The sequence below is a fragment of the Magallana gigas genome, chromosome 1 (assembly GCF_963853765.1).
Source record: "Magallana gigas chromosome 1, xbMagGiga1.1, whole genome shotgun sequence".
Lineage (NCBI taxonomy): Eukaryota > Metazoa > Mollusca > Bivalvia > Ostreida > Ostreidae > Magallana > Magallana gigas.
The window spans coordinates 6,299,167-6,313,263 of NC_088853.1; the positions used below are offsets into that span (position 1 = coordinate 6,299,167).

General features: G+C 30.8%; 1 protein-coding gene and 1 long non-coding RNA gene across 2 annotated transcripts; both read left to right on the plus strand.

The window, feature by feature from the left end:
• Positions 1–1,097: 1,097 nt before the first annotated feature.
• On the plus strand, positions 1,098–4,457 carry LOC136273113 (uncharacterized). The gene is made up of 5 exons (XR_010711294.1): positions 1,098–1,156; positions 1,809–2,032; positions 3,425–3,667; positions 3,941–4,078; positions 4,260–4,457. It is a non-coding gene; the product is annotated as an uncharacterized lncRNA (long non-coding RNA).
• A 356-nt stretch (positions 4,458–4,813) lies between these two features.
• On the plus strand, positions 4,814–9,697 carry LOC105344844 (scavenger receptor class F member 2). The gene is made up of 6 exons (XM_066077117.1): positions 4,814–5,389; positions 5,580–5,720; positions 5,830–5,955; positions 8,225–8,350; positions 8,424–8,550; positions 8,692–9,697. The coding sequence occupies exons 1-6, from the start codon at positions 5,233–5,235 to the stop codon at positions 8,807–8,809; spliced, it is 795 nt and encodes a 264-aa protein (XP_065933189.1). The 5' UTR covers positions 4,814–5,232; the 3' UTR covers positions 8,810–9,697.
• The last annotated feature ends 4,400 nt before the right edge of the window (positions 9,698–14,097 follow it).

Genomic DNA, 14,097 nt, shown 5'->3' on the forward strand with positions numbered 1-14,097 from the left:
AATAACTATAGCGAATTCATTACATGTATATACATTTTTTTTCTTTCACCAGACTAAAATGTTTGTTAACTGAGGCTTAAAAAAATACATTACTTTCATACCTTTAAAGATCAGATTTTGAATTGAAAGAATTTAAATGAAAATAAATTTATTCAAACTATTATGTTGAATGCAAGTATATTTTCTTTTTAATCTGTAAAGAAATTCGTTATTTAAAGTGTGAAATTTCGTTACTATTCACCTCTACGGGACAAAAAATCGGTTCGCTATATCCGTTAATTAGTTATATCCGAATTTGTTATAACCGTAAAATTTTCAAAGATTTGTTCAGAAATCTACCAGGGACTTTAAAATCTGTGTTCATAATAAATGAGTTTTACTGTACCATTAAGGGCTGTCATTTGTTAAACTGAAGTTTGACTAAAAGGTAAAATAAAGGTGAGTGAACGGCACACCTCTTTCTAGACCTTTCATTTACTATTCAATTAACCGAGCTATATCTGAAGGGTTGCCAAAAGGCAACTTTGAACATTCACAGAGAGAGAGAGAGAGGGCATCTTGTTGAACAGTACTATAATTATAGATATATCAAAATTATAATCATAACACATTGTAATTGATGTTCTTTGTTAAAACCCTGATTACCACTTTAAATATACAAAACAAACCTTATCATTAAATAAACAAACCACAAACCGTTTTATGCATTTCCTTTAACCTTCTAACACGTTTTCTTTTCATGTTGGAGTTTTACTCTCAATCTCACTTCTTTAAACATTAACTGACATTAACAGTTTTTTTCTTAAAAGGAAGTTCTTTGAAACAAATTTTTAATCAGACACACATTCTACAATTAAAGATGTACTGATTGTGATAGTGAAATATGAATTTATTCACTAATTTGCTATAAATGGACATTCGTTTAGGAAGGACAATGCGTTCATGAGCTTTTTAAATAGTGTTTTAAGTAAACTTAAAAGATATCGTGCATGTGTTAATGTTTGGTCCTCCATATTTATGTATAAAAATACATTTATATCTTCCTTCTACATTATACATATAGTAACCTAACCTTGTTTTATTGATTTTTTGACTATGGACTACAACACTTGCCTACTTATATATCTGGCAGGGTTACCTGTAATACTCGCATATGGTATGTAACTTTATATTTGTAAACAATTACAAATTCTTATGTATTTCAGAGTATTTCTATTAATACAAACCTTACCAAAAAGAAACTATATATATATATATATATGTTGTCAAATTCAAATTAATCTAAAATGTTTACAATCTGTAGTTGTTTATTAAAACAATTAGAAAAATGGACGTTTATTAGTGAACTCTTCATCTATTATAGGTATGTCTGTTGGATTAAATGTTCTAAACATACATGTGACATTTAGGCGTGGATAGTGTAAGGGAATTAATATTTTATATTAATTTATCTGTAAACCGTAATGTCACTGTGTTTCCTATAAATCTTTTCATGAATAATCTTGCTTTTAAACATGATTAGCTATTTCCCTCCGGCAGCAGCATATGTTCAGTATCATAGTATTCACAATTTGTTTGTGTGATTCTGTTTTGTTATATTACACCACCAAGTTCGCATATTGGAGTAGATAATAGATTCCTTTATCAATATGGGTAGACAAATACGTTTATGTACCATCAAAACTTTATTACGTACGTAAATTTTGTTATCGATTTTGGGGAATCTAAACTTTTTGTTTTAAAAGTTAATATATTCAATGTAATAGGTGACAATTTTCAACTGTTTCTGTATATACATTATATTACAGATGATTTATCTTATAATAAACTCGCTACCCAATCACCGATATACCGAGTTCTAATACGTTATATATCGCACGTAATGCCGTCGATAGAAATTCATCAACGTGTATGAGGACTGACTTAATAGGACGCCATTCTTATTACAAGAAGATGTAGTGGAAGGTGGATCTTGGTGGAATTCACAACATTTATAGCATTGACATCCTGTTTAAAACCTACGACAGTTACGGTAAATAACTTTTTGAGGGTTTTTTTTTAATTGAGTGTTTAATTTTCACAACATATATACACATATGACGCAATATAACTGATTGATACATTGCAGAGTCTTTGAATTATTGCGAATTAATTATACAATACAAATTATACAATAATCTAGCATGCGGAAGATGGATATTTCGCTATTTTTTTTCTCAGTACAAGTGATAACCTCTTCCTTTCTCATTTCCCGATGGCCAATCCAAGTTGAATGAAAGCATACATTATTCAAACGTACGTTTGTAGTCAAATTCGAAGCTGGCTATCTACGAGCCTGGTAAATAATTGGAGTTCTCACGATCTTGAAAAAATGCTATAAGGAATTAATAAATAACTAGAAAAATAACGCTTACAATATATTTAAGGAATGATTTAATTTCTACCTATGTTATACGATATAACATAACTTGGGGCAGTTTACGCTTTATAAACCGCTTCGAAAAAGCGTAAACTGTTCCAAGTTATGTTATACTCGTATAACATAGGTAGAAATTAAATTTATTCCTTATAATTTAATTTTTTACTATTAAAATTCGACAATAAGGCCCATTACTGAGTTAAAATATGTAAATTTTTACAAAATTTAAACGTAACGTCAAGCGGATTAATACGTTTCACACGCGCGTCTTATTGTGACGTAGGCAAGTTATGTTATACGATATATATGAATTTGTTTAGCCAATCAAATGAGGCGTTACAATCAAAATTAAATTATTTGTTGAGATATAATTCGGGACTGCGCTTGATTGCCATAGCCTTAGTAAATGAATTTGTCACGCAATACCTACTTTAGGGTGTGACTCGTTTCACCATAAATTCTTTTAAAAATGCAGTTTGTTAGCGGAAAATGTGTGATTGCGTTGAACTGAAATCTGATAGGCGGATATGTATCGCCATGTACATCTAGTGAACGCTCATCGCTTGGTCTAACACAAAGGAATTTTTAAGTTAGAAACTGGGCATACATTATTTTGATGAAAAGATGATAATAAAATATGGGTTACTTTTCCCTTTTGGTCATTTTTTAAGAACTGTACATGGGTGGATACACAGGGAACGCTTTGGGAAGTTCCAAAAATTTATATAAAAAATTGTTAGTGTTGCACTCTTTTGAGTATCTTCTCAAAAAATTAATTATTGAAACATTACAAGTTTACAACTAAAACAAAATAGTTCACTCCAACAATCCGTTAGAGATAAAAAAAATTATCTAAATCTTTAACATTATATACTTTTGTAGACTAAAACTCAAAAAATTCTTACATTGGTCATGGTTATAAAACTAATGAAATATATAATTTGCTTTCAATAAAGTAAAGTTTTGTAATTTTCTATTTAGTGTTAAACTAAATTGTATTTCTAGAAAAGCGACAGCGGGGTCGATTCGCCGGATTTTCCCTGTATGTATCAAACAACGGTGAAATAAAGGATTCCATTCTGTGTTACAAGGACGGACCTCAGTTACCGCCCCTGAATTTTACATCCTTGTGTACAGAGTACGGACGCTATGTCATCTTTTACAATGAACGACTGGATGGAAATGTCTACCCAGAAGGCTATGAAATTGGCTTTGTTTTCACAGAGCTGTGTGAAGTCATTGTACATGGTAAGATTAAACTAAAATATTGTTCGAGTATGTCATTTGTTACAGTAATTTTTATCTTCCCGCATTTGTGTCAATAACCATTCCAAATGAAAGAAGACATTGATAAAACTGATACCATTGTTTTTTAAAAAGTGGTCAACTTCCCGTTAAATTATTTAAATTTATATCAAAAGAGAAAGGCAAAGGAAACCAAAAATACTTAACCGTATGAATAGAAAAGAAAAATAATCTTAAATTTGACTACAATCAGTGTTATTTTATAATGGTAAAAAGGTTGTAACAAATCTGGAGTGTATGGCGTTAAGTGTGACACACCTTGCCCCACAAACTGTAAGCACAACGTGTGTCATATACAGAATGGGACATGTTATGGTTGTCAACCTGGATGGATGGGAACTAGGTGCTTTATAAGTAAGGCTGTTTTTATCATGAAAAGTTACTTTGTTTGATTTTATTTTATTTCCAATGTTAATTTTTTTTTTAAATTGACCCACGATTTTCGTTGATTTTTAAGGTTCTTTATTGTGCTCTCAATTGTATCATAACATAACTTAAATTTAAACTGCCTTATATAACTTTCATTTATAATAAGAATGTAGAGAAGGATGGTATGGTGCAAACTGTAGTCACCATTGTGTAGGACATTGTAGAGATGGGACGACTTGTAATCACGTGACTGGTCGGTGTGACAGAGGATGTGATGCTGGGTGGACAGGGTTATTTTGTGACAAAGGCAACACATTTTAATTACACTAGAATATCATAACGTTTTGGAGACTCTAGAGTTTAAATGTATCTTTGTTTATTTTATATTAGTGTTAATATTGAATATGCAACTGTAACAATCTATTGGTTATTTTAAAAATATAAAAATGATATGCCAGTGTTATTTCAATGTATTGGGGAGGGGAGGGGGGGGGGGTTAAACTATTTATTGTAATATATATCATGTTTTATGGCTTGTTTATTTTTAATTCTTTTCACTCCTGAGAAGAAGCTTCTTTTAGTTTAAAAACGGCATAAATTTTAGTTATAAATACGGATAATATGTTAACGAATATAAGCAGTAATTTATTTTGTCTTTGTTAAATACTGCCAGTTTTAAAGCAAACCATATTATTTGACTAATTGAACAATGTGCTTGAGCATTATTGAAATTTTAAGCTTTAATATAGACATGTTATATGTTAAATGCATTAGGGAACTTTTTGTATTATTTTAAACAATGTTGGTACTTTTGATTGAATAATTTTCACATAATGTCAGAATCATATATGTCCCTCACTGTTATAATCGAGCATAATAATCATAATATCATGGGTGTGGATAATATATTATCAGGTTTAAGTTTTATTTTAAAACCCCAAAAATAAATAAAAAATAAATGAATAAATAAATAAAACTTGAGATATTTTTACTTGGTAAATGCGTGGGCTCAGTTTGTTTTACTTAAATATGAATGATTATCACAATTCAAGCAAAATGGGAATATACATATATCATGGTTAACGAGAATATATTTAATAGTTAGATGTAACTGATGTCTTTAACCATTTCATTTATTTATGTACATTTGTATAGAGTGCATTGATAGGACTTATGGATACGACTGTGTCAACAACTGTAGTAGTCACTGTTTGGGAGATTCCTCGTGTAACAAACAGACTGGTCATTGTGACAGAGGTTGCAACGCAGGATACACTAATAGCTATTGTAGCAAAGGCACGTTATCTTCAACCAGCTTAATATTTTGGAGCATACAGATGATACCGTTTTGCAAGAAAACAGTTTTAGACTCTTGTCGATAAGACTTTTTACGTTTATGTGTGCTAGACGTTGATAAATATTTCATTTTAACAATGATATTTTGCATTAAATAACTCTCACTTTATAACATATGGTTTTGTTTTAGCTTGTCCACATGGATATTATGGAGTGGAATGCAGAGGCATATGTAGTGGACATTGTATGAGAGAAGAACCATGTGACCATGTCAGTGGAGAGTGTTCTAATGGTTGTCAGGACGGGTATACTGGAGTACGCTGTAACATATGTAAGATGTGAACATGATTTGCTATGTTTTATGAATTTTCAAATCATTTTGCATTTATTTAAAAAAAAAGTAATAAAGTTAAAAAAAATTAGGTAACCTCCTCTTACAGTTTGCAGAGACGGCTATTACGGCAGACACTGTTCTTATGTTTGTCCCTTTACCTGTCTGACATGTCGACACACAGACGGACTGTGTACTTGTAAGGCAGGATGGACGGGCCCAAGATGTAATGAAGGTGATTTTCTTTTCAAATTCCCCAAATTTTTTGGCGGTATATTTTTTGTCCCGGTTAGATTTTAAGAATAAAAATATATCTGGTATGTTTTTATGTCGGTGCAATTTGATTGAATCAAATAAGACGAAACAGGGCACGTTTTAATTTAATTATATAATGGTTTAACATATGTGGGTGACAACTAAAAAAAATGGTCTACAAATGTAGTTGACTAAATGACACAGTTAATTTTCTTCCGGCTACATGTACAGTCATTGATGTTTTATATATTATTTGAAATGTAAATGTTCTACAAAGATAATTTACGTAGTAATTGATAGCTTTTAAACATTTTCACATTTAAGCGATTGATTGGAAGTAAGGTTTTTAACCGGGTTTTCCAACGGAAATATCCGGTTATCAAAATGGTGAAAATGGCGGGCGGGCGGCTGGCAAAAGAGTACCTTCATTGTACTGATAACTCCTCCTACAGTTTTCAAGATAGGAAGTTGTTCTTTTGCAGATCAATTGTACATATATCAGAGGTTTGCATATTGCTAGGATTTTGATTTCTGATTATTTATCTAAAAAATACCAGCCTTTGAACTTAGTCATTTTTTGGCAAAATATTGCATATAGGGTACCCTCATTGTACGGATAACTCCTCCTACAGTTTTCAAGATAGGAAGTTGTTCTTTTGCAAATTAATTGTACTTATATTAGAGGTGTGCATATTGCTAGGATTTTGGATTTCTGATTATTTATCTAAAAAATACCAGCCTTTGAACTTAGTCATTTTTTGGCAAAATACTGCATAAAGGGTACCATCATTGTACGGATAACTCCTCCTACAGTTTTCAAGATAGGAAGTTGTTCTTTTGCAAATTAATTGTACTTATATTAGAGGTGTGCATATTGCTAGGATTTTGATTTCTGATAATTTATCGAAAAAAATTCCAGCTTTTGAACTTAGTCATTTTTTGGCAAAATACTGCATATAGGGTACCCTCATTGTACGGATAACATCTCCTACAGTTCTCAAGATAGGAAGTTGTTCTTTTGCAGATAAATTGTATATCAGAAGTGTGCATATTGCTAGGATTTTGATTTCTGATAATTTATCGAAAAAATACCAGCTTTTAAACTTAGTCATTTTTTGGCAAAATATTGCATAAAGGGTACCCTCATTGTACGGATAACTCCTCCTACAGTTCTCAAGATAGAAAGTTGTTCTTTTGCAGATCAATTGTACATATATTAGAGGTGTGCATATTGCTAGGATTTTGATTTCTGATAATTTATCGAAAAAATACCAGCTTTTAAACTTAGTCATTTTTTGGCAAAATATTGCATAAAGGGTACCCTCATTGTACGGATAACTCCTCCTACAGTTCTCAAGATAGAAAGTTGTTCTTTTGCAGATCAATTGTACATATATTAGAGGTGTGCATATTGCTAGAATTTTGATTTCTGATAATTTATGAAAAAAATACCCGCTTTTGAACTTAGTCATTTTTTGGCAAAATATTGCATATAGGGTACCCTCATTGTACGGATAACATCTCCTACAGTTCTCAAGATAGGAAGTTGTTCTTTTGCAGATAAATTGTACATATATCAGAGGTGTGCATATTGCTAGGATTTTGATTTCTGATAATTTATCGAAAAAATACCAGCTTTTAAACTTAGTCATTTTTTGGCAAAATATTGCATAAAGGGTACCCTCATTGTACGGATAACTCCTCCTAAAGTCCTCAAGATAGAAAGTTGTTCTTTTGCAAATCAATTGTAAATATATTAGAGGTGTGCATATTGCTAGAATTTTGATTTCTGATAATTTATGAAAAAAATACCCGCTTTTGAACTTAGTCATTTTTTGGCAAAATATTGCATATAGGGTACCCTCATTGTACGGATAACTCCTCCTACAGTTCTCAAGATAGGAAATTGTTCTGTTGCAGATCAATTGTACATATATTAGAGGTGTGCATATTGCTAGGATTTTGATCTCTGATTATTGATGAAAAAAATACCCGCTTTTGAACTTAGTCATTTTTTGGCAAAATGTTGCATATAGGGTACTCCATTTCACTGGATATGGGTTGACATAGATTATGGATACAGTTCACATAAAAGAAAACCCGGTTTGCTGTCACATTGACAGCTTTTCACTTGTTTTATATATATCAACGACATTTTTCTAACACCATAGACATTTACATTTTTTGAAGAAAAATTGAATTATATTTATTTGAGAATCGATTATAAATCCAATGACATCTAATTTCAGAATGTTTTCAGTCTTTTGGAGTGAACTGTCAATATCAATGCAGTGAATTCTGTGTAAACCGAACATGTGACAGATTCAATGGAAGTTGTTTGTATGGTTGTATGGATCACAAAAAATGTTATGAAGGTATGACATTCATGCAACAGTTTAGTCGCTATCGATTAAAACTTTAATTACATGTTTGTAATTCTTTTTCAAGACACAGCTAATCTACAGAAAGTTGATCCAAAGCTGACAGTGCCACCTTCCATGGCATGGATTGTTGGTTTCTCAATATCACTTGCCATCAACGTTTTCGTTATCAGTGCCATTTTGATTAGGCTATGGTAAAATATGTTTTATTTCACTTATATGCAGCCTTTTTTAAATGCAAAAAATGACATTTTTTTGTAGAAATTGTACTTTATATTGAATAACTTTTTCAACTTAATTATTATGGTATTTTGATATGTTGATTTTTAATATAGGAAAAAAAGAAGTAAACGCCCTCAAAATCAGAGTGAAACCAATGATGACGGCTCTCATTACCAAGAACTCAGTGTATCTAAAGGGGACAAAACGTACCAAACTCTGACAATTACATAATTAAACTTATGCCATGGTATTTGTCAATATGCAGCATAAACTAAAATGTAATACAAAATAAATATGTGAAGGTTATTGAAAAAAAAAACAATGTTGTAATTTTGCTTACTAAATGAAAATTATGTGCATGAAAATTCATTTAACTCAGGAAAGGCTAATTTAGAATGTACTTATTTCTTTAGGGTTATTTTTTCGAAAATGTTATTCTTATCTTCATACAAAGGCTAAATAGCATACTATTTCTGTAAATTCAAGACATGAGTATATTCTATGAGCAATAAGCAAGTTTGCATCTGCTTTTTTAAGCAGTCAAAGATGTGACATTTAAAAATCGGATCAGACATATACTAGTAAAGGACAAAATATATATTTAAAAAAGAATTAAACCCAATAACAATCGAAAATCAACTATTCATTTATGTAGCCCATATAGTTTTCTTTTGAAACTTTGTTCGCTTTTCGGTTTAAGTTTTTGTCGTTTGAACCTGATTTTCACTTAGAAAAGCGACATAAATGAAAGTATAATAGTTTGTTTTTAAATTATCGTCATGTTTATTCAACGAATACGCCAAATAATGTTTATTTGAGAATAGCTTTGACTATGATTATCACAAAATGAGCAGACAAATCATCTATCTGTATATACAATCAAGTGTGATACAAATAGAAAGAAAAAGAAGCAACCATTAACAATGAAAGAGGGAAATTTTTTTTAATTCAGCGGGACTAAATATCACAACGATTTTTGTTTTGGTGATTGTATCCACTCAGCATTTACGTCCTTTTACATGAGGAAATTGTTCAAACAGATACACACATTTTGCAAATCTTCTTTTTTAATCTGCCAAATGAAATCAATAGATCTAAAGTGTTTTATTAATTAGTCGTTGAAACTGTCGGGTTGGTTAATGACACAAAAGAGCGATTCTTTACATGTTTCTTTATTTTTTTTTTAGTTTAGTCATTTTAACCATACTTCATTATTCACGCATTTGTTTGGCTTGCCGATTTGTGTTATTATATGATTACTAAGATATATGCTCCAAAAAATATTTATAACTTAAGTTGTACACATTTCTTATCTACCCTGAAAACAAACAAATTTTGAGGAAACTTTAAACGCTATTTGATTGTAGTATAAAAAAAAGTGTTTGTATCCTTAAAATATTCGATTTATTGTGATAGTTATAAAATGATTAAATCTTTTTCTAGACCTAAATGATTGTAGTAAGTTCAGTATTATGTGTGTTTTATTCAAACAATGTGCTTTTTTACACTAAAAAAAACCCCCTAATTACGTCCATACTTTTGTATTTAGTTTTTTAATATGTATGAACTCTGTGTTGAAATTCATATTCGAAATAATTGTACCTATAATAAAATGACAGAGATATGCTTGCCTTATACTATCACATTGTCGAACTGCCAATACACTTAAAAGCATAATACATTATCGATACATGAATACAAATGTATTACTGTAATGTGTATAAAAGTAAGGGTATTAGATATAATTGGGATTTATGATATTATTTCATTTTTAAATGGTATAGTTTGAGAGCTTGTGTTTGCAATCCTTATCTTATTTTTCCCAACATGTTTACAGCAAGTTGTAGGCATGATTCCTTTCACTTTTAACGGTTTATAGCGAATTGGTAAGAAACCAATATCAAATATCGTATTGTTATAAGTAAATCAGCTGACAATACTTCAAGCTATCGTAATTTATAAGTCATTTATTTAAGACATTTTCTATTTAAAAAGTAAATCTGTATGAAATATGAATTTAAGTTTTTATTATTTGCAGCTTAAATTTCACATAAGATAAGATATTCTTTATTTACTCCAAATTAATGAAGAGTATTACATAATCAAATTATAAGCTCATGTGAAAATAGAACAGAAACAGAACATATCTATAGACATTTATAGACTACGGCAATCTATTGCGAAAAACCCTCTGTTTTTATACATCATAAATGCAACGATTAACATAATATGTTTCCATTTTGTATACGATATATTCTCAAAACTTGTACCATTGACACATTGAAATAAAAACTGTAATTCTGGATCTTGATTTTCAAACAATAAATAGTCGTTGACATCAAGAAATTCTAAAATGTGTTCAAGCATACTTTCTCTGTCTTCTAAAAGGTAATAACAGCTAACAACAAGGTGCATATTATTGCTATTTGTATCCTTATAACATAAAGGACAAGTTTTACATATAGTTTTCATTGATAAAATTTGTACTAAAAAGTTGATCAACAATCGTTTTGAAGTATCCTCTTTAGTCATCTGACAAAGCTGATTAGGGCTCAAATTTATATTCTACTAAAAAAAAGAGAGTTCATGGTAAACACAGAGAGAGCCATGCCATTGTTTTTCTTCCTCTGCCGTAATTGTTTTGATAACCAATTTTGAATATTCCTTTTTGTTAAAAACAATATAACAGTCATTAAAAATCACATCGAAGAGCTTATATTTCTTAGCTGTTCGTAACAGGTTCTTTGTTGCAAAATGTTTTTCAGTTACATGACCATCAGAAATAAACCTATAAATCCGATTTTGTAAAGAGTTTTGGTCTGATCGGTGTAGTCTGCCTGAAAACAATAAGCGGCATTTATCAATGTAGCCTTGCATGGTCCACAGTCCAAAATTTCTAGATACTGGAGAGCGACGGAGAAAATTTGGAAAATCCTTGAATGATTCTGGAGAAGTGACTTTGTACATACTCTAGGAGTTGCATCTCAGTGAGTGTCAGTGACGACCATATTTCACAAGAATAGAGGGCGGAGGGTAGCACAACCCGTTTCCATATTTGGGCAGACACAACTGGATGGATGTCGTAGTTATTAACACTAATAGAGTATAATGAGTTGATTTTTGATCTTGCAGCTTTGCACACTCGTTTGGTAAGCGTGTCAGTTTTCACATTTGCTTGTAGAAGGCAGCCACAATAAACAGTGTTATTAGACTGAGAAATTTTACTACCAAGTAATGTAATACTATAGGAAACAGAACATATTTGTGTTTTGTTAAAAACAATAAAGACACTTTTACTTGGATTGTAAAGAAGTCCCCAAGTATATGCATATATTTCTACTTGATTAAGTAAATATTGTAAAAATCTTGGCGAGTTGGTCATTAAAGCAGTATCATCCGCAAGTAAAATACCTTGTATGTGTATATCACCCAAAACAGGACCATTACCATTTTGGAAAATTTCAGATAACAAATCATTAATATAAACAAGAAACATAAAAGCACTTAGGAATCTTCGTTGTTCTACACCTTGTAAAATTTTAAACAAGTTGGAGTTTGCACAACAAAATGACAAAACATTTGCTGGCATTACACCGGTATTTTATAATTTGCCATATCCCTGGGCGAATATTAGGATTCTATAATTTATATAGGAGGCCATTATGCCAAATTCTGTCAAACGCTTTTTCATTATCTAAAAATGCACAAATTACTGGTGAACCTTTATATACATAATAACTTAAGAGGCAGTCTACCATAGAACCATGCAAATGGCTATCAATGGAAGTATATCGAAATTTCATGAGACTTGGCACAGATATTCATGATAACCTAACTTGATTATAATGAGAATGATTTTTATTACATTACATCAGTAACTATGGAAACGGATGGCACTTGGGTTTTCCCCTTGTTCTATTTATAGAACTTTTGAAAAATTAGACAGCATACAATTCTTTTTAGTTTACTGGAAATATTACACACTGCAATTGAATGAAACCCGTTTCTTCACATTGTGGAAACCCATAGGTATTCTGAATAATAAGGAATTTAAATTTCTAAACACAATACACAAAGATATGTGGGCCTTAACTTCATGAAAATACTGAAATTTTACCAAAATTGACCTATTTGCACTAAAACTGGCATAACTGCCCAAGAAACGCATCAATTAATATAATACTTTGTCAGCTTATATGGTCTTTATTTGTCTTTAATCTGGTTGAGGGAATTTGGTTGCAAATGAAATTCAGTGGAAATTTTGGGGGGTGGGTGGATTTGGGAGGGGGTTGGGGTGGACATGGTGCACTTTTATCTAGGGTAAGAAAAATGCTATTACATAATTATTTAGATTTTCCTTGCCAAATAAAACAAGTAGTAATGGAGAATTAAGTAGTCTTAAAAATTAAACACACAGAATTACTATGAATTGCCCTCAGTCGAGGGGCGGGGGGGGGGGGGGGTGGCTGCAATTGAAAGGAAACTTGGACCATTAAGTTTGTCACCTAACAGCGACGCGCAGTGGGTTAGAGGGTGTACTACGAATCTGTAAGGCATGAGTTTGACTCCCGCTCTGGGTTTTTACAATTTTTACCTCTCCAAATATTTTTAAAAGCTCTGTTTTGGTTAAATATTGTAAAATTTGAAAATTTTAAACCGGTGAAAGTATTTCAATCACAATGTACATTAATCCATATTAAAATCGAATTATGTCCCACAGCACCTCAATTTATATAAGCATCCGCTTTGACATAAAACTGTTAAAATACAATAACAATGGATTTCATGTTACATGTATTCAAATTTAAATGAATGTACATATCAAACATTTTTTTTATCATATACATTTGTATTTTCGAGCAGAGTTTACAACATAAGTATATTGTTAAGATGATATCTGAGAAGAACACAGCAAATAACAATCTTTAACTTAATAAATAACCTGTTTAATATTCATGGATTATTTGTTAGTTATAAACTTCAAAATGTACATATAACCACCTGATATGAAAAAAAAATCCTGAAAAGCCTACATGTAACACTCATTTATAAAAAATACTTGTAATGAGCCTTTGCTTCAAATGGAGCAAAAAGCAAAGACCAAATTATTGCAGTTATTTTCATGAAATATGAAAAGCCATTGTTTACAAAGCTATGAAATAAAATATGCAATACAACCAAATTTCAACCTACAATGAATACATCGGAAAGAGAATTTTAATTTCAGAAAAAAGATACAAAATCAGTGAATTGAAATATTCATTATTCAGTTACATACGAAAAAAAGACAGAGATGTGCAATTAATTTAAATTTAGAAAGTTATCATCATCAATTAATACATGTATCCCTATTAGCCAAATAACATCATCAATAATACATGTAGTGCTATTAGTCAAGTAAAATCATCAATTTATACATGTAGCAATAGTGGACAACTATTATCAATTAATACATGTATCACTTTTGGCCAAATAACAACATCAATTCATACATGTAGTGCTATTAGTCAAATAAAATC